General features: G+C 33.4%; 1 protein-coding gene across 1 annotated transcript in view; it reads right to left on the bottom strand.

Annotated features, from left to right (window-relative positions):
• spint1a (serine peptidase inhibitor, Kunitz type 1 a) overlaps positions 1-18104 on the bottom strand; it is a 38828-nt gene extending 20724 nt beyond the window's left edge. Inside the window, exons 1-4 of the mRNA XM_056476368.1 lie at positions 17935-18104; positions 13459-13907; positions 6565-6722; positions 4477-4618 (exon numbers count right to left, since the gene is read on the bottom strand). Of these exons, the coding sequence (XP_056332343.1) occupies positions 4477-4618; positions 6565-6722; positions 13459-13867 (709 nt within the window). The 5' untranslated portion in view covers positions 13868-13907; positions 17935-18104. The remainder of the gene's footprint in view (positions 1-4476; positions 4619-6564; positions 6723-13458; positions 13908-17934) is intronic.
• Positions 18105-22500: the final 4396 nt, after the last annotated feature.

The following is a 22500-nucleotide window of genomic DNA, read 5'->3' as shown; positions in this document are numbered from 1 at the left end:
CAAAATGATCTTAAATGTAACTGGAAAACAATGTTAAGACAGGAGGCATGCTTAGTAAGATCACCATCATATTGTTTAAACTTTAGTTTTGTCCACTTGCAAAACAAAAAAGGCTGTTATGCTGGTTTTCCAACGCATGAGCGGCGTGTAACAAGCAGCCTGCTTTTTTGGCACGCATGTTAACTACCGGGACTCTCAGAAGAAGAGCAGCGCGTGAGATGCGTCAGTTTGCTTTTTGATTACATTGCTTTCACCAGCCTTGGTTCGGTTGCACATAGAGAATAACGTCTTTATTTTGGAATGACCACTCTTAATAAACACACTTGCATATGAAGTAAATCATATCTCAATGCATTTACTGGGGCACTGGAGATTTTCACTGGGGCACGTGCCCCAGTGAATTGGGTCTAGCGACGCCCCTGGAACCAATCATCATTATTCAAATACACACTGAACATTACGAATAGTAAACTTTAATGACTACATTACCACCGTGCTAAAAACTCTTTCAGATGGGGAGCTGGTGGCTGGGATGCACAAGCCACTCGGGCGAAATCCTTGCATCCTTTTTATATTTACAATCTCCTCACTCCTCGCTTTGCACTCGTACTCCCCTGCCATCTTTCTGTAACTAAGTGACCATCAAGCATTTTCTCAGAAGATGACAAACCACTGCTGCAGCTCTGATACAAGCTTAAGGAGAAAAGTAAACGCACACCATGTGCACGTCACTCCATCCATTGGAAATGACAAACTTACACCCTAAGCTTATTGTGGCACTCCTTCCAATGCGTCCACTCAGCAGCCACATTTCAATTAAACTACAGCCTTCATACCAAAACTTTTTATTATTGTTATAGACAATAGTGTACATATATTATATTAAATTAAATTAAATTATATTATATTATATTGTTACATGCTTGGGGGTGTTGCTCTGTTGTTCTCTCCTCCCTTTGTTTTTATTTGCTGTCTGCTGTTCTTCTAAAATCTAGGTGTTCTGATTGGTTGGCTGAGCTCTTCCGAGTGGACCAATTAGAAGAGGATGGGGGTTATTTAAGCACTCCAGTGATGACTCAAGCCAGATTAGAGGGAGATCCTTGTTGCTGCTGTGCTTGTTTGTGTGACATTTTGTGCCTATCTTGTTCTCTGGTTCGATTTAAAGTTTTTTGTGAGTTGTACATCTGTTCAGAACGTCCCATCCTAAACTTGCTTAAATGTACTAAAAGGGAAGTGAAAGTGAAGTATGTCACGGGTGCTATTCTGTGTATGTTTGTTCCAGTGAGTGCAGTTGAGTAAGGGGCGCATGACGCCGAAGATGTTTTTTTTTCCCATTTACATATTTCTCTTTAGTTATTTAGAGGTGGGGGAGGGATTAGTTAGCGGGTGTTTAATTTGTTATTTTCTTTGATTTGGCACCACTTATTTTCCTTCCTTCTATCAGGTTTGCTTGTTTACTTCATTTTGCATTTATTGTTCACATTTGTAAATACATTTTGGGTGATTTAAATATTTTCCTTTATCTTTATTGTAATAAAACGAACCACTCTTTTTATGCCACATTGTTGTCTGTGTTGATTCATAGCAGCTAACGTCTCAGGGGAATTCTTAAAAGATTGGGTTGTCATAATTATGTTAAGCCCTTTACATCCTCCGAGCCACACAGGGCGTATATTATATTATATTATATTATATTATATTATATTATATTATATTATATTATATTATACTATATTATTCTATATTATATTATATTATATTATATTATACTATACTATACTATATTATATATTATATATTATACTATACTATACTATATTATATATTATATTATATACTATATTATACTATACTATACTATATTATATTATATTATATTATATACTATACTATACTATATTATATATTATATTATATATTATATTATACTATACTATATTATATTATATATTATATTATACTATACTATACTATATTATATATTATATTATATTATACTATAATATACTATACTATATTATACTATACTATACTATATTATATTACATTATATATTATACTATACTATACTATATTATATATTATATTATATTATATATTATATTATACTATACTATATTATACTATACTATACTATACTATATTATATTATATTATATTATATATTATACTATACTATACTATACTATACTATATTATATATTATATTATATATTATACTATACTATATTATATTATATATTATATTATACTATACTATATTATATATTATATTATATTATACTATACTATACTATATTATATTATATATTATATTATACTATATTATATTATATTATATATTATATTATATTATATTATACTATACTATATTATATTATATTAAATTATATTAAATTATATTATATTATGGATGTCACAAGTCTCAATATAATATTGAACCGTTGGTACAACATCCTTGGTTTAATACGCGCTTGTGAATAGCATTTTTTTTTTTGTTTCACATTTAAATATTTCATGTGCGTTTTATTTCTCTCCGAATGGACTGTTTGTGTGTGCCTGTAAGTCTACGAGCTGAGATGAGGAAACTCCTCACCACGAGTAAATATTCAATCACTTTGCTCTAAAGTTAGGGGACGCTTAACCATCATTCCACACTTTAACATGGCAAGCAGCGGTGAAATGAGGCAACAATACAAGGAAGCGGTTTGCCTCGTTGAGTATAATGCTGAGGAAGAAAAAGCGGTGAACAAAAAAATGACTGTGTGCAAGCATTGTTTTACAGGTATAGCCTACTCAAACAGAAACACTTCCAACATGACTGCACATCTGCGGCACCATCACCCAGCAATATCACTGTATGAAGGCAGGATAGCAGAGAAGGTAATAAAGTCCTCCAAAATACAACAATCCCTCGCTGAATCCTTCCAGCAAACATACCCAACACATAAAAATAACAAAGACAGTGGGGGTGTTTATTTGAAATGGTCAATTTATGTTTATTAACTTCAAATGTATGTTTATTTTCAAAATGTGGGAAATTATACCAGCAGCTGTGAGAGTTCAGTGTTAATTTTTTTATTATTATACAATACGCTAGGCACAAATGTACTTTTCTTGGCTTTTAAAAAATAAAAGTAAATTTTAAAAAAGTCAAATAAAGGAGAAATGCTATAAATCATTTTATTTTTTTCTCCTTAACCTCTTACTTTTCCTATTGCCCAAGCATAGAATAACAAAAAAACAGCTATGTGTCGAGCCATAAGAACCGAACTGAAAACAGCGTTAAAAAAAACCGAGGTATACTTTAAAACCAATTCCAGTTACACCGAAAATATGTGCGTTGGGTTTATTCCCAGTAAGTTTGTCATTACCAGGTTATAAAACTGAAACGATATGTGTCTTGTTATTGCAAGGCGTTTGATGGCACTCTATTGGAAGAACATAGAAAGTTCATCGATTGATCACTGGCTGAAAGATTTGACACATTACATTGCACTGGAAAGAATCACCTATAGTATAAAGGGCAAATTAAAGGAGTACCATAAAATTTGGGATCTGTTTATACAATTTTTGGATCATAACTATACAATGGCACAAGCAAATATCTCTCACGCTATTAGTTAATTGATTGATATGTGTATATTTTTTATGTGGAATACAGTATATGTTTTTCTTTGCCCATGTATAACAATACATTTACCTGTTCAACTGAATCTGGATGCTTTGGGGGAGGGAGGGAGGGAGGGAGGGGGGGAAGAGTTAAAATGTAAAAAAAAAAAGTGTATTTTCATGCTAAATTTCAAGTGTTTTTTCTACAATAAAAAAACAAAAAACAAAAAAAAAACGAGGTATGTATTGAACCATAGGCTAACTATATTGTTGCATCCCAAATATATATATATATAGTATTTGCATCCAAAATTAAAGTTTGTTTTGAAATAATTTACGTTTATACGTTTATATTATTTAAATATTCATTTATTATTATTTGTTAAATAATTGAAGTTGATCCAGTGAGTGTTTTTAGAGGTAAATGTAGAATATGAATAATGACAATATTTTTGTCTTCAAATATGCATGCGTATATATTTATATGCCTGTGTGTATATGTAATACATACTCATACATCAAACAATATACATATATATTTTATATATTATTTATTTTTTGTGGGAAACTATAAGAAAAATTTATTTAAAGATTTTGGTCCTAAAAGGTGATCAATAAATGCAGACTATAAAATGTCACCAAATAATTCTTCTGCTTAATATGCCTGACAATATTTTGACTTTTACAGAACTCAGTGATTTTTATTGTCTCCTGGAAACCAGTGGAAAAAAGTATTATATTAATTATATTTTGCACAAAATATTTTTTTTAAATAGGACACAATCTATGAGTTCCACCAGCAACTTGATTTTGATTTTAATATAAGAGATAAAACACATTACTGTCGAGTTTTAATGCACTTACGGAGTGACTGTTCTGGGGTCAGAACCAAAATGGACACCTCTGCGGATCCCGTCTGTGCAGCTTCATCTGAGACCGTCAGTCTGAACGTATACATCCCCGGAGAAAGATTGGAGATTGTCACTGAGTCCTCAAAATGCCCTTTCTGACCGCAAAAACAACAGAAGATTCCACATTAGAAACAACTCTTACACTGTAATTAATTAGGCTCTGTTAATGAATTTATTACACTTAATGCACTATTATTTATCAAAGACAGAATCTGTGAAAAATCTGAATTCTTTGCTATTTCTGCACAGAATTTTGTCAAATCTGCATTTATGCAGAATAATTTTGGTGGTAAAAACATAAAATATTAATATAAAACAATAACTTTTAACTTCTATTAGTAATGTTTACAATGCAAATCAATTTAGATCCACTATTTGTTTGGTAAACAAACCTGATCTCTCATATAATATCTCTACTCAAAAGAAAATATCACTTTACGAACTGTTGTAAATACATCATATAAACATTTGCATATTATTTAAAAAAAATACTGAAATAAATATAAAAACTGAATAAATCTATATGTACACACATTTACATATTTAAATAATCAGACTCATTAATGGGATAAAAACCTGCGACTTCTGCACATGCAGATTTCATGTGGGCCTAATAACGAGTAATAATTATAACAATATGGTTTGTCTGAAACACATTCAGTAAATTTGTTAAAACTAAACAACCAATTTCACGTTTCAAAAAAATTATTTTGCTGCTTGTGCTAACTACTTATTCAAAATGAGCTGAAACACAATTCTTGAGACTTTGTTGGGACAACTTAAATGTTTTATATTCAATCCACTAGTGATGTCACGATACTGGAATTCGGTACCAATCTGTACTGACATTTTTAAATCATGCATTTCCCGCTGACATTTGAGCGTGTTCTTTAACAGCCCTGATCTGCCATTGTGTTAACATGCTTAACAGACCACTGGAGCATTTTAAAGCTGTAAAGACGTAAATGTTCGCGGGAAATTGACTTTTTAGTAGTGATTGATACCGAATTCCAATATTGTGACAACACTGCAATCCACTTAAATTGAAGTTAACTTAATTTGTGTTGGGACAACATGAATGATTTGTGTATAACCCTGCAATTTTTACAGTGCAGGTGCACGAATCATTATAACACATTTTAACTTTGCTACCAATTATTTTATAAAGGTCGAGGTTATAATTAACTATAACACATTCAAACTAATGCTACCAAAATATTAGTTAAGAAGTGAAAGCAATTTACACAATCATGCATGGCTGTTGGGTCATTTTTATTCACTCTGGGCTGGTTCTGATTCTTCATTTGGCCTCAACTTTCTCTGTGTTTCAGCAAATTGAATGATTTGTGCAGTCAATTCTTATTTTGACACATATTTTGGAAAATTCTTTGAACATTTTCAAAAACTCAACAACACATTCTGGGCAAATTGACTCCCCTTTGGTTATGTTGGGGGCTGTTTTTGCCCCACTGACTTCCATTATAATCACACTTGTTGATTGCAAAGCCATGACAGCATATAATCATGCACTTTTGATTGTTGCTGGTTTGCCCGTTTTTGGGAAATGGTACAATTTATCATTTTTACTGTTGATCATCAGTTATAGTGCAAAAAAAATGCTGCTTTTCTAGCCCCATTCTCAGAACACAGTAAGTGTATTTCTGCACACACACACACACACACACACACTGTAATCTGCTGCTTTACTCCACATAAGTCCATATAAAAGACAAAGAAACTCTTCAGCACAGGCCTATCTAAAGGGTTAATGCTGACAACTGATGATCAACAGTAGAAATTACACATTGTACCTCTTACCAACAGAGAAAACCACCCACAAATAAAAATGCATGATTATAAACCGTCATGGCTTTGCAATTAAAAAATGTGATTATAATGGAAGTCAATGAGGCAAAAACAGCACCAACATAACCAAAGGTGAATCAATTTGAACAGTACACAAGGATTACTTGATCACAACACTTTGCATATGATAATTATAATAATGTTTTTGATATGTTATCCCCTACTGGTCACCCACCGTCATTACAGCAGACGGGTCTCCAAACACTTGCTCCCACTCATATTTCACAATCTTTTTATCATCCGAGCTCTCGATGCCATTAAGCGTCACATCTTCCATAGGTTGAACAACTCGGTCCTGTCCGGCCACTGCACGCGGAGCTTTATCCTCTACGGCTGTATGGAAATAAAACACTGAAGTCACGAAACATGACGCAATAAGCAAACAAAGACACTGGGAATTGCACAAGATGCCAAGAATGAAATTAAACAAGAGTTTAATACAAGCTGGATCCTGTATGCTGAAGATCAGATTAGAGTTAAGAGACTATTAAGGGATCTCACATATCCAGACGTGCAGAGGAAAGAAACACTGATACTAAACAGACTGCATAAGGGGTTTCTATATGGTTGATACACCAGGGGCGCAGCATATATCAAGTTTATGCATAGAGGTGTGCAATATTTATCAGTGGTGTATAGAGTACTGAAAAATCATACTCGAGCAAAAGTACCATTACTTGCCTAAAAATGTAGTGCAAGTAGAGTAAAAGTCTCTGTTGTGAATGTTACTCAAAGTATGACTAAAAAGTAGACCTTTCAAAAAGTACTCAAGGGTAGTGAGTATTATGCCGTAAAAAGCTGATGCATTTACACGCAATTTGTGGATGTGTGTAAACGTAACATTCTGTAGTGCATTTAGTTATAGCCCAGCAGGCACACAACATCATAAGATGTTAATATTAGGTTTGATTTAGGTTTTTGATGTCAGGTGACCAAAATTCAATGTCTAGCCAGCATCTAAGGACAATGTTATTTTGATGTCCAATAATAACGTCAAATGACGTTGATATTTGGTCAATTTTAGGTTGTTAGAAACTGACCAAAATTCAACATCGAACCAATATCTTAAATCAATGTCATATTGATGTCAGATATTGACATTTATTCTTCAGGTATAGCAACCAAAATCCAACATCTGATAGCCGTCATAGTGGTAACGTCCACACAACGTCAAGCTGTAACTTCATTAGACATTGATATTTGGTTGATTTTAGGTTGGACGTTGGACATAGGCCTGACATTGAGTTCTGACATCAAACCGATTTTCATTTCCAAACAAAATGCGACATCCCTACGACATTGGGGTACAATGCCAATCTGACATCATGTTGACATCTTGTGCCTGCTGGGTGTTTAGGGCCATTTCAGTCATCATACAGTAAACACCTGTCATCTTCTCATCAGTGACATGCATCTAAACCGTCTCTGGGTCAATGTGTGTACAGATTTTGGACGTCTTCTTGAACACGTTTAATGCTTCCAAACAGTTTGCTGCAATTATAAAATGACCCATGTCTTGAGGTAGTTCATTATGATGCGATTTACCTTCTGTGTGTGATTTGATTGGACAGGAGTCACAGAACTGATTTTTCTAATCCCCATAGACAAGAAATAAATAAAGAAGTGATTGTAGGTTGAAGGAAAGTTGGGGAGTAAAAGTACAGATACAGCACTAAAAATGTACTCAAGGGAAAGTAAAAGTACACATTTATAATTACAATTCCTGAGAAGAACTACTCAATTACAGTCATTTGAGTATTTGTAATTCGTTACTTTACACCACTGATATTTGATGGTCATGACTATTCAGTACTTATATTATGGAGTATTTGTGTATTAAGGCAGGGGTTCCCAAACTTTTCAGCCCACAACCCACAAAATAACAATGCTAGTGACTTGCGACTCCCAGCATCCTCTGAGGTGGTTATAAATATAGAAACCATGTATGCAATGCCGCGCACACACACCAATAGGCCCAAGTCTATTCTTCGTTAAATTTTTTTGAATGTATAAGTGCTGAAAATGTGACAGGAAGTTTAACCTGGCGCAATAAACTCAATCTACTGCATCTGACGCTATTGCTGTGTCTTTAATATAATGTAATCACACCAAGAGTTGTAATCCAATAGAGCGGGGGAAAATGAAAGGGCTGTAACTATAAACTATAATTTTTATCTTCAGTAGGTTACGGATAAAATGTGGTAATAATAAAGATTTAATTAAATTTATTTGATATTTGGACATCACTAAGCGACCCTCCCTTCATTGTCCCCTGACCCCCACTTTGGGAACCACTGTATTAAGGCACATTTTGTTTTGAAAACATTAACTTAAAGACCCCCATAAGACCTACTTCTGACTGTACGGCCTCCTGAATCATACATTCAGCTACAATTATCATGAAATAATTTGAGAAAATAAAATTATGTCTTTACTAAGTTAAATGAAGATTTGGCATGAAAGGTCAATTTTCTGTATTAATTGTAATTTCAGTAATAAAAAAAATATACACTTTGCATCTGTCTCTACATTCTGGTCAACACTGACTTGCTCCAAGTTGTTTTCTCTCATTAATTTGTACAAAATGTTTAGGATACAGCAATAGTGTTACAACCCTATGTTGGTCTCGTCTCATCTGTCTTTTCTGTTTAGCTTAGAACACATCTAATTGGCCACTTCCAGCTTACTTGTTCCTGATTGGCCTACAGTGTTTTAAAAAGCCATGACACTACTTCCTTGGCAGCCATCTTGTTTTTGGTCACTTCTCAATATTCAGACTTAACACATACAACTCTGGCCTATACCACATACAAAAGTATCAACAAACACAAAGCAAGTGACCAAAAACAAGATGGCTGCCAGGGAAGTAGTGTCATGGCTTTTTAAAACACTGTAGGCCAATCAGGAACAAGTAAGCTGGAAGTGGCCAATTAGATGTGTTCTAAGCAAAACAGAAAAGACAGATGAGACAAGACCAACATAAGGTTGTAACAATAGTAGATTATTTATGTCAACTCTGTTACTGGGATATGTCAGTCAATTTCTCATACACTTTTTAAAAACAATAATATGATGAAAATACATAAAATAGTGTTTCAGACGTGCCATGTGGAGTCTGCTTTGAGGTTTGCATCTGGAGCTAAAGCACAAAATGCTGGTAAATGTCAACTAAGTTACTGGGTTAAAAGGTTTAACAATATGTTAAACAACAATTAGTTATAAAATTGAATGTTTCCCATCAAATTTAGGCATTATTTTACATTAATAACATAATTATGCGTTTGTTTGTTATTCCAGTTGAAAATAAATGTATGGAAAATGTTGTGAAATGTACCTGCAATTCTGGAAACTAACTCCTAAATGTATCTTGATAGTCAAAACGCTGACTATGTAATGAAGCTTATTAGAATAAAGAGTTATGGAAGCAGAACATATCCGAGTTTAGTTTTGTGTTTCTAAACTTATAAGATATACTATTCAGTAAAAACACAAGAAAGAAAGAGTTTATCAAGTTAATCAACTGATGTAATATTAATTTTATACAACAAGAAGCTCCTATTGTGTTGCATAAAAGAAATGAAATTATGTCTGTTTTTATTGGTTTTTCCACTAAAAATAATTCAAACAAAGCCAATGATTCAATCTGAGCAAAAGATTCAATGATTCATTCATAAGTCACTTTAAACAAATCAGCGGTTTTGAACGAAACATTAAAATTTATGATTTAATGAATCACTTATTAAGTCAAGGATCTATTAGGACTCTTAATTCCATATTTATCCACAACAGCACTAAATCAACCAAAATAAACACACATTATTAAAAAAAATAATTGACCTTTTCTGTCAATACTGCACACCTCTGCATCTTTCCATCTGAGAAACCCAAATAAAACTAATAATCTTGCAGCCCAAATATAAGTGATTGTTTTTAGCAAACTAAATGTCTGTAATGTAAATTAAATGCTATTAATTATTATTTCATGCCATCAGCTGTCAGGGAAATAACTTGAAAACATGGAGATTTCAACGCCCCTGTTGTCACAACCAGCTAAAATATGAAACAATCACAAACTTCTGAAGCCCGGCGCAGGTTCAGACATGCATGAGAGTTTCTAGAGTACTACGTCTAGCTTTAAAATGTACTCAATCAAAAACGCTACATCTAAACATAATGGATATCCACCTTATTTTTTGCAACACCAATAAGCAATCTGTTTTGTTTATGTGCAAGACTTCCAATTCATTATTATTAATTACTGGAATAATAAGTGCAGTACATGGTAAAACGTGCAATACACACCAGTGTCGAAGATTACAAATATTACTTTTAATTTTATTATAAAAAAACAAACTGGAAACTGGGAACGAACCACAACATTCATTAGTTACAATTGACATTAATAATATATACATTTATGTTATAATAAGGTGGATATTTTCTTTCATATCACTCGATTATTCATGTTATAAAAAAAAGGTCTATTGGAATCTACAACAGGGCCCATATTCACAAAACTTAAATCTTAATGCAGAGTTCTCATAAATTAGTATAGAAAAGAAAAGTCTTCTCTTTTACACAGTAAAAGTCTCATAAACCTATTCACAAAGATGCTAAATAATATAATAAATATAATAAAAATGCAGGCAAAGTGAAAAATTGCTTTCTAAAAAGTGTGCTTCTTGCTTTTTGCTTTAGAAATTACATAAAACAAAATCTTTAATTAATATATATCTGCTCAAAATAATTAAGCAAATTCATGTTTAATGGTCATAAATAATTAAATATATAAAAATGGAACATAAATTTGCATAAATATATTTGAGGAAATATTATTTAGCTTTTCCTAAATGTAATAACAAATTGAAAAACACATTTTTGGAATATCTTTGTGATTAAGCTGATAACTTATTAAAAGCTCATTGGCTTAAATTAAAACATTAAAAACATGGTGAAATGTTTTAAAAGTGTTTACTTTCCTAGGCAGATTTTTGATCACATATTTGGATATTTAGTGGGTCGCTCTCAGTGATTCACGAATCTCTAATACTTGGTAACATATTCACTAATTTAGAAGATAGTTTTACACTAAAATGCTTCGAGAAACGCTTTTAGAGAAATTCTATACATAAGATTGACACAGCCATTATTTTAAACACATTGTCCTAAATCAGCAAGTTAGGAGCTGCTTTTAAGAAGCTTTGTGAATATGGCCCCAAGCTTATGCACACTTTTAGGATTGTTTTCCTTACCTGGAACCTTTTGCTCAACGAAATCTTTAAAAACACATTTTAAAACACAGTTACCAACAATTTATATCAATCCACACTCAAAAAATGTTGTTTTTTTTATAGGGATGCACTGAATTTTTCACCTATAACCCTTCGGATTTGGAGGATGATCGCCGATATAATAGCAGATAAATATACATTTCCATTTTTTTTTATTTAGTCCTAAATGGGCAAGTTAGCTACTTTTAAACTAAACGCCAATAGCCGATATATTAGCCTTTGAATACACATTTTTCAAATGTTTCTTTTTTCAAAACACAGTCAAGAACTGATTTATTTGGGGGGAAACTAACATCATAAATAAATCCGTCTGCATAACATTAAAAAATGCAGAAATAAAGCAACCAAGTAACTCAATAGGGTATACGCAGAATAACTTTTCATTTTGCAGTAACCTGGGTCAAGTGCTCCCGGTGAACTGTATGCTGTTACAAAATTGGTCTGTTTTCTTTAACAATCAATCTCCACTGCCTGAGTGATATACGATATAAAGTGGATTTCAGATTGAAGCACTGCATCAAATTAAACCGTCCCACGCCATGTCTTTTAAATATGAACGTTTATTTTACTCCAGTTTTTGAATGGAGTTTCTGTGGTCCTTGCTGATCCTGACAGGCGCGTGCGTGTAAACGGCTTTTCATCTCAATTTACGCTTTATCAACTAAATGAATGGTGAAGTCTATTTAACTGATTACATTCTAATTACATTACAACATCTATGCTGTAAAAGGAACCGCATGACATTGAAAAGTCACTTTAACTGTTTATCGGTAGGGGAAGAAACACTAGCTGTGAATATATAGCCTATTCCAAAATCAAAATATCAGTCAAATAATTAAAAAAGTGACAAGTAGCAAGCATGTGCAGTGGTTCCACCAGAGGAAATAATACACTTATCGGCTATTGATAAAATCAAAAACAATGGTAACATTTTATAATAAGGTTGTTTTAGTTCATGCATTTACTAACATGATCAATACATTTTTGACAATATTTGTTCATGTTTGTTAAAGTTGATTAATGAACATACAACCATTTGGTGTTACTTCATGCTGACTCCCAATGCATTAACTACTGCTAACAAACATGAATTTACATTTTAATAATGCATTAGTAAAAGTATGGAGTAACTGTGTGCAGAACAAGTATTGTTAATTATAAGTTCATGTTAGTAAATACATTAACAAAAAAACCTTACTGTAAAGTGTGCCAAAAATAGTGTTTATTGGCTAATATCGGTATGGTCACCAATATACGCTGTAAAAATATCTTTAAAAGAGCAGTTTTTCGAGATTTGTGATATATGTTTTATTTATACCGATTTATTAATGCTTTTGAATTGCATTATGGGATCTTAATCTTTCTTCCAACAACTTTTAACCTTGAAAAGTTGTAAACAGTGACTTTTATGAACATTTTTAATAGTTTAAAGTGATATATTGTCTGGGTTGGTGTTGTATATTACACTACAAACACCTTGTAATAAACTGACCGTATATTTTCTGTTATTTTACAGCCTTATTTCTCTGTATATTATTTCTTATACATCATATTAATGTTTTAAACTAGTAAAACGTCAAATAGTCACTTTGTTAAACTGTAGAGTTGAATTTTCAACATCAAAAGTGGACAGAGCAGAGATCAACATCCCATACTGCAATTCACAATCAGAAATTAACACTTAATACGGAAACTGTTCATTAACAGATATTTTTAGTGTATCGTGCCTCCCCAATTTTTTAATACCTTGTTATTTATTAGGTTATATTTCTGCTCACCTGAAACTTTCTGCTCGAGGTAATCGCTGAAAACAGATTTGCGCAGGTAGTTAGTAAAGCCCTTTTTCCTCACAAAATGGCAGACCTTCTTCTGCTTGTACAGACAGTTGAAAATAAAGCAGGTGTTGATACTTTTGGGATCTTCTCCATGCTCCATCAGGGCCAGATTACAGCTAGCATCATTACAGCAGGCCAGAACACAGTCTTCAGGTTTAGAGACTTGAGAAGAACCTAAAAATGTGGCTCCTTCCTTCACCGATTCATCGGTATTCAACACAAAATCCTCTTTGCCGCCACTGAATTTATCCTTGCACAGTTTTTCTTCTTCTTGAGCCGCCGATGGAGATTGATGGAGAAATATGAGCAGAAACACTGCTGTCCCGAAAATCCTGAATTGAGCCAGAGTCATCCTCCAAACCAATGAAATCACTTATAAAATGAGTCAAAATCTGAAACAGAACATAACTCAATATTGAAATCTACATATATTATTCATTCATATTGCAATTTTTTAAATCATGAAATCCATTATAAAAACCTAAGTGTGTGTGTAACATGTTATTCATATTGCAATTATTTTTTCAAATCATAAAATCCATAACAAATTAAGGGAAATTTTCTACAAATTAACAAAAAAAACCACTGTAATTGCTTTTAAATTATTACAAATCTCAAAATATATATTTTTAAATAATAAAACCTACAATTATTGAGCATATTGCAATTTATTACTTTTTTAAACCATGAAATCCACAAAAATAAATGGAGCATTTTCTACAAATGAACAAAGATATTTATAAAAAACAGTATTTACAAAGAAAATATTTCAATATTAAAACATATACACACATACACTATACTATATATATGTATATGTATACATGTATGTGTGTGTGTGTGTGTGTGTGTGTGTGTGTGTGTGTGTGACATGTAATTGATATTGCAATTATTTTTTCAAATTATAAAATCCATAACAAATTAAGGGAAATTTTCTACAAATTAAAAAAAAAAAAAAAACACGGAAATCGCTTATAAATTATTTAAAATGTAAAAAAAAGAAAATATTTAAACATTAAAACTTTTTTAAACACAAATTCCATAAAGAATCAATGGGAATATTTTCTACAAATTAACAAAAAATCCACTGAAATTGCTTATAAATTATTACAAATCTGAAAGTATATATATTTAAATAATAAAACCTACAAATATTGAGCATATTGCAATTTATTACTTTTTTAAACCATGAAATCCACAAAAATAAACGGAGCATTTTCTACAAATGAACAAAACAATTCTTCATATTACAATTTATAATTATTTTTTTAATCACAAAATCCATAAAGAAGAAGCATTTTCTATAAATTCAAAAGAACTCCACTGAAAATCCCTTATAAATTATTCTAAATTCTATAAAATAAATAGATAAATAAATATTAAACCGTATTATAATATGAACATATTCATAGTACATTATATTTAGTATAAAAATTTAATCCATAAAGAATCCATAAGTTATCCTGCAAATTAACCAAAACTGTGCTGAAATACCTTATAATTATTTTTTATCAATTTTTTTTAATTATTAAGAATTAATATACAATAAAATTAAGAAATATAGAAATTAAATAAGAAATTGAAACCACTTGAATCATTAAAATCTAAAGAAAACCTGAGAAAGGCTTTCAATAAAACGTCTAAATAATAAGAACTATATCAAATATTATATTACATAAATGATTTTAAAAATAAAGTCTTAATATAAAATATGACTTTATACACTGAAACTTTTAAATAAAATGTTTATTTATGTATATTATGTCTGTGTAGAACGATTAAATGAATTAAGAATCAAAAAGGAGTCATTCTCCATAAATGTAGAAAAAAAACTTCCAGATAATACGTATATTTTTTATACCTGGTTGAATTACCAGATAACACAGATACAGAATCAAAAAAGAAAATCATTCTTAAAACTTAATGACTTACTCGGCAAATGAACAACTCATTTACTTTTTACTATTAATTATACAAAACAAGAATGTGAGGGAATAAAATAAATAAATAAATAAATAAATAAATAAATATGCTTCCTGAATATGACAGAATCCATCAATAATACTTAAAGTCAAACTAATCTGGATGATAAACGAATTATATCTCAGCATAAACACACTTTGAAAACTGGGCCACTATTATGACATTAAGATGACTGACAAATATCACAAATATTACTTATATTTAACATGAGAAGAATAAAAAACGTCTCTATATTATATCTGAACACATAAAACCCCCTAAAAAATGAAACTCTAAACACTACAACTTACAGAAAACACTTATATATTTACATTTTTGGTTGAATTACCAGATAACACTTATACAAAATCAAAACAAAATTATTCTCAAAAAGTAGTGACTTAATCTGGAAAAGAACAAATCATTTACTATTGATTTTAAGAATGTGAGGGAATTATATATATATATATATATATATATATATATATATATATATATATATATATTTTTTTTTTTTTTTTTTATTTATTTATTTATTTATTTACTTATTACTGAATATGACACAATCTATCAATAACACTTAAGTCATACTAATCTGGAAATTAACAGTTATATCCTAGCATAAACACACAAGTATTATCATTTTTGAAGACTGGGCCACTATTATGACATTAAGATGACTGATCAATATCACAAATATTACTTATATTTATTATTTTGTTTTTATTCATTTCTTTTTTTTATTATTTAATCCCAACACATAACACCCCCTCAAAAAAAAGATAAACCTAAACATTACAACTTCCAGATAATACTTATATTTTTAAATATCTGAATGAATTACCAGATAACACAGATACAGAATCAAAAAAGAAAAATATTCTCAAAAATTAATGACTTACTCAGCAAATGAACAACTCATTTACTTTATACTATTAATTATACAAAACAAGAATGAGAGGGAATAAAATAAATAAATAAATAAATAAATAAATAAATATGCTTCCTGAATATGACAGAATCCATCAATAATACTTAAAAAGTCAAACTAATCTGGATGATAAACGAATTATATCTCAGCATAAACACACTTTGAAAACTGGGCCAGTATTATGACATTAAGATGACTGACAAATATCACAAATATTACTTATATTCCACTAATATACAACATGAGAAGAATAAAAAACGTCTCTATATTAAATCTGAACACATAAAACCCCCTAAAAAATGAAACTCTAAACACTACAACTTACAGAAAACACTTATATATTTACATTTTTGGTTGAATTACCAGATAACACTTATACAAAATCAAAACAAAATTATTCTCAAAAAGTAGTGACTTAATCTGGAAAAGAACAAATCATTTACTATTGATTTTAAGAATGTGAGGGAATTATATATATATATATATATATATATATATATATATATATATATATATATAATTACTGAATATGACAGAATCAATCAATAATACTTAAAAAGTCACACTAATCTGGAAAATATCCTAGCATAAACACATAAATATTATCAATTTGGAAGACTGGGCCACTATTATTACATTATGACTGTTATGACATTATTATGACTAAGATGACTGACCAATATCATAAATATTACTTATATTTATTATTTTATTTTTATTTATTTATATTTTTATTATTTAGTCCCAACACATAACACCCCTTCAAACCTAAACATTACAACTTCTAGATAATACTTATATTTTTAAATAACTGAATGAATTACCAGATAACACAGATACAGAATCAAAAAAGAAAAATATTCTCAAAACTTAATGACTTACTCAGCAAATGAACAACTCATTTACTTTCTACTATTAATTATACAAAACAAAAATGTGAGGGAATAAAATGAATAAATAAATAAATAAATAAATATGCTTCCTGAATATGACAGAATCCATCAATAATACTTAAAAAGTCAAACTAATCTGGATGATAAACGAATTATATCTCAGCATAAACACACAAACATGATCATTTTAGAAAACTGGGCCACTATTATGACATTAAGATGACTGACCAATATCATAAATATTACTTATTTTCCACAAATATGACTCAAAACCAATCTGAGAGAAGTAAAAACGTCTCTATATTAAATCCCAACACATAACATCCCCTCAAAAAAAGAAAACTTAAACCACAAAAAAGGTTGAATTTACACAATCACTCCACAAAAGCCATCGTTGTGAAATCGAAAGATAAACTTTAAACAACTTTACCGAAGCTAATAATAATACTTAAACAGCTAACATGTTCACGTTTCTTTTTAAAACACAGTAAGGTATGTTTTTAGCACCGAACAATCTGGTTTCATCACACATAAACACATTTCACACGGCCCACCGGAGGTAAACGCAGCACATATTTGTGTGTGTTCGTTACAAAATAAACGGTAAAACTTTTAAATAATAACGACTCTTACCTCATAAACAACACTTTAACCGTTCGTGTGCTAAGAAACGGCGCAATTCCTCATTGGCAAGATATAAAAGCGTCGATTAGGGCAGAGTTTCGATGGAAAAGCGTCGTTGAATTCCGAGTAAACTGCGGTAGCTTCAGGTGTGTCCGATACCGAGGTACCTGAGCGAGCAGGAAGTGGTGACGTCAGGCCGCAGACTCCGCCCATAAACCCCAAGCTCAATGCGTTATTCATTTGCATATTCATGACTAATCTCTCATGTCTCAGGTCTTCTTGTTTCTAATGTCACACTGGGTTTTTGCAGATAAAAGATTATTGTCTTAGTAGACAGGACATCACCACACCGCAGACTAACACATGATGTCTGTGGTCACTGTGTGTGCGTGTGTTACTTTCGACAGTTTTTGTGTTAAATGATAGCTTTGACTTACTTTATTATGCATACAGCATGGTTTTGTACCAAATTACGTGAACGTGCTTTATAAAAAATGATTAATTAAAGTAGTGTGTTTTATTTTAATTAGTCTGTTCACTTTAGTTATTAAATAATCTTTTGACTTTTAAAGGTCGAATAATTGTTTCATTTCCCTCATGGTGTGAATAATTATTTACTGACACACACACATACAGAGAGAGAGAGATAGACACACACACATTCACAGAAAAAGACAACACACACTCTAACACACACACAGAAACAAAAACACACACAATTACATACACAGACAAACAAACACAGAGATATAAATATACACACACATACACATAAACATGCACACACAGAGATATAAATACACATAAACACGCACACACACAGGCAGAGATATGAATACACACACAAATACACAGAGAAAGAGACATACACACACAAAGAAACAAATACAAGCACTATCACACAAACAGACAAACACACAGACACAGAGATATAAGTACACACACATACATACACAAACACGCACATACATACAGGCATGCACGCACAAACACACAGACACCCATACACACACACACGCGCACACACACACACAGAAAAAAATACATGCACACACAAAACATAAACAAATACAGACACACTCTAACACACACACACAGAAACAAATAGACACACAATTACATACACAAACAAACACACACACAGAGATATAAATACACACACACACACACACGCACACTCATACACAAAACAGAAACACACACACAGACACAGAGATATGAATACACACACACACACAGAAACAAATACATGTACACTCACACACACTCACACACATATAAAAACACAAACACACACAGACTCAAACACGCAAACACACAAACAAGCACACTGTTGCAAAGGCTCATTTGAGAGGAGACTTGTATTCTGGCATCGCAGCAACGTTATCCGCCATTGCGGTCCTTAAAGTTGATTCACTGCTGTCTGCTGCTCACTTACTGCCTGTTGGAGCTGATCAAGGACATCTAATCCTGTCGATATTAGTCGTTTGCTCCAGATGTGTATTGGAGGTGTTAGTCATTGACCTACAAATTAATTTCTCTACTGCCTGTACATTTGTGGCATACATTCTGCTAATACAATCCAGTACCTCAATCTGACCACCTGACTCCTTATTCTTTAATAATATTTGTGCTCTGACCAGCACCAGGAGAGGTTCAATTCAATTCAATTCAATTCACCTTTATTTGTATAGCGCTTATACAATGTAGATTGTGTCAAAGCAGCTTCACAGAAAAGATCATAGTAAATAGGAACAGTGTAGTTCAGTTTGTAGTGTTTAAGTTCAGTTCAGTTGAGCTCAGTTCAGTGTGGTTTAATAATCACTACTGAGAGTCCAAACACTGAAGAGCAAATCCAACGATGCGCAGCTCTACAGATCCCGAACCATGCAAGCTAGTGGCGACAGCGGAGAGGGAAAAAAACTTCACTAATTGGCGGAAGTGAAGAAAAAAAAACCTTGAGAGAAACCAGGCTCAGTTCATCATTTTAATTTCTCCGCTGGCCAAACGTCTTGTGCAGAGCTGCAGTCTCAGCGGCGGAGGCTGGAAGCTGGCCTCAGCGAAGACTCGTCTGTCTCTGGAGCGTCACAGGAATCAGTCTCATGTTCTCCACTCCTCCATGACCATCACAGTAGCTGCTCAGGATACGGCCTGGTCCAGGATATGGAAACCTTGGGATCATCTCGTCGTTGGTCTTGGATCGAATCAGTGACTCTGCATAGTCTGAGGGCCTCGGGAAGAGTATCCCCAGGTGGAAATGGAGAATAAAGAGAATAATTGGCGTAGCTGCTGTTCATAGTGTATATAAACAAGATGCAGAACCTGTGTGGAAGCCCCCTAAGTGGTGCACTGAGTGTATGCTTTACTGAACAGATAGGTCTTTAATCAAGTTTTGAATTGGGAGAGTGTGTCTGAGCCTCGGAATCTTCTGATAAAATCAGTGCAAACCTTTAAAACATTGTGGTCCTTCGAGCCGGATCGAGTGTGCCTTTCTGATAAGATGGATTTAGATGAGGATATACTAGCTGGATCTCACCAAAAGCGTCAGACTCGCCCTCGAGCCTACTTTGAACAATATGATGTGCAGCTTCCCAGAGGCCGACCTGTGTCAGATCATGAGGTTATCCGTAGAATGGAGATACCTGTTACAGCCCATAACTTGTCCTTTCAGCCACGTGTTATTCCCCCTTGTGATGACGGTGTCTCTCCTGATGGCTCACAGATCCAGTCCTACATTTATCAGCCTACCCTGCCTCCTATGTGCACTCAGTCAGTCCCTTTACAGCCTTCAATGACTGAGGAAGTCCCCTCCGCCCAAATAAGAGAGCTACAGCACCTGCAACATGAACGTGCGGCCTTCAAGCAGAGCTGAGGGAGTTGAGGGCAGAGGTTCAAGAGACAGCTCAGTCCCTTAGAGCAGACCTTAGTCAAGCCAGAGGCCAACCTCATTCACCATTACATTCCTTGGTGTCCTAGTTATCCAGTCCTCAAGTGAGGCCCTGCGTATCTACACCTGTATTTGGTGATGGTGGTCTTTACATTGATCCTCCTCTGCCCCCTTGGCCTGACTCTGAAGCAGCCTTAGCCAGACAGCTGGAAGACCTCATGTTCTCTTAAGTTCTCTCATCACCCAGTGATGTTACCTCCCGCTCGCCTACACTCTCTTCACCCTATTGTCCCTGAAGTTAACGCATTACCTCCACCACCCACACCTCAGGAGCTACGAGAGTTGCTTGGGCCTAGTACCATACCCTTCCCTACCTACCAACATTCAGTTCCTGCCTATCACAGCCCTCCAGTTTTCCAACCTCTAGCTGGAGGTAGTGGGCAACCTGCAGTGCGCCCTTCTGAGTCTGTGTATCGTGGTCCCCCTCCTACAATACCTAAGTTCACCCGGCCTGACCCCAGTGAGTTTGCACGCCTCCGCATAGCCCTAGAGAACCTGCTTCCCCCAGATGGCACAGAGCTATTCAAGAATCAGATATTAGTCGATCACCTTAAACTTGAGGAAGCTAAGATGATTGCTGATGCTAATCTAAATTCCCTTACACCCTTCACGGATACGATGTCAGCTCTTAATGAGAAATATGGCCAACTACATCAGTTAGCTTTGAGGAGGATTGCTAGAGTCCTCAACAGTCCTGATGTTAAATGTGGTGATATTCCAGCCTTTCAAAGATTCGCTCTTCAAGTCCAGTACGTAGTGGGCTAATTGAAAACATTAATGCAATTCAATTCACCTTTATTTGTACAGCGCTTGTACAATGTAGATTATGTCAAAGCAGCTTCACATAAAAGGTCACAGTAAATAGGAACAGTGTAGTTCAGTTTTCAGTGTTTAAGTTCAGTTCAGTTTAGCTCAGTTCAGTGTGGTTTAATAATCACTACTGAGAGTCCAAATACTGAAGAGCAAATTAGGACATGATGGGGAATTGGAGTTGAGATGCGGGTCCCACGTTTCATGCCTTTTAAGTAAGCTTCCTCCAGAGCAGAGAGCAGACTTTCGCCGTCAAATGTTTCGATGAACTGGAGCCACCCCAAACCTGGTTGACTTCTCTAATTGGCTTCATAATGAGTCCAGATGTCATAGTTATGATACTGAGTTGATCTTAAAAGGGTTACATGTTAAGTCTGATCATGGCAAGAGATCTGTTACTATACTACATGTAGTTGAAGCATCCTCCGCTCCCCCTGTATCCTTGATCTCTTCGTCTGTGGCCAGAATGGCCAGTCTTTCCTACTACTGCTCCTCATGCAGATACAGCTGGGTTACGGAAGTCTACCTTCTCTGGAGTCATTAACTTGGTGACTTCTAACAGTCACCCCAAGGAATGGGATTCTCCTATCTGGCTGGAACCAGCACCCAGAGAGGTTCACTCATCTGATAAAATCAGTGCAAACCTTTAAAACCCACACACACACACACACACACACACTGAAACAAATATGTGCGCACACACACACACACAGGGTGTCACAGTGGCGCAGTGGGTAGCATGATCGCCTCACAACAAGAAGGTCACTGGTTCAAGTCCCGGCTGGGGCGGTTGGCATTTCTGTGTGGAGTTTGTATGT

The sequence above is a fragment of the Danio aesculapii genome, chromosome 17, assembly GCF_903798145.1.
Source record: "Danio aesculapii chromosome 17, fDanAes4.1, whole genome shotgun sequence".
In the NCBI taxonomy this organism is placed as follows: Eukaryota; Metazoa; Chordata; class Actinopteri; order Cypriniformes; family Danionidae; genus Danio; species Danio aesculapii.
The sequence above is the reverse complement of the archived record's forward strand: the minus strand, read 5'-3'. Positions and strand labels throughout refer to the sequence as shown.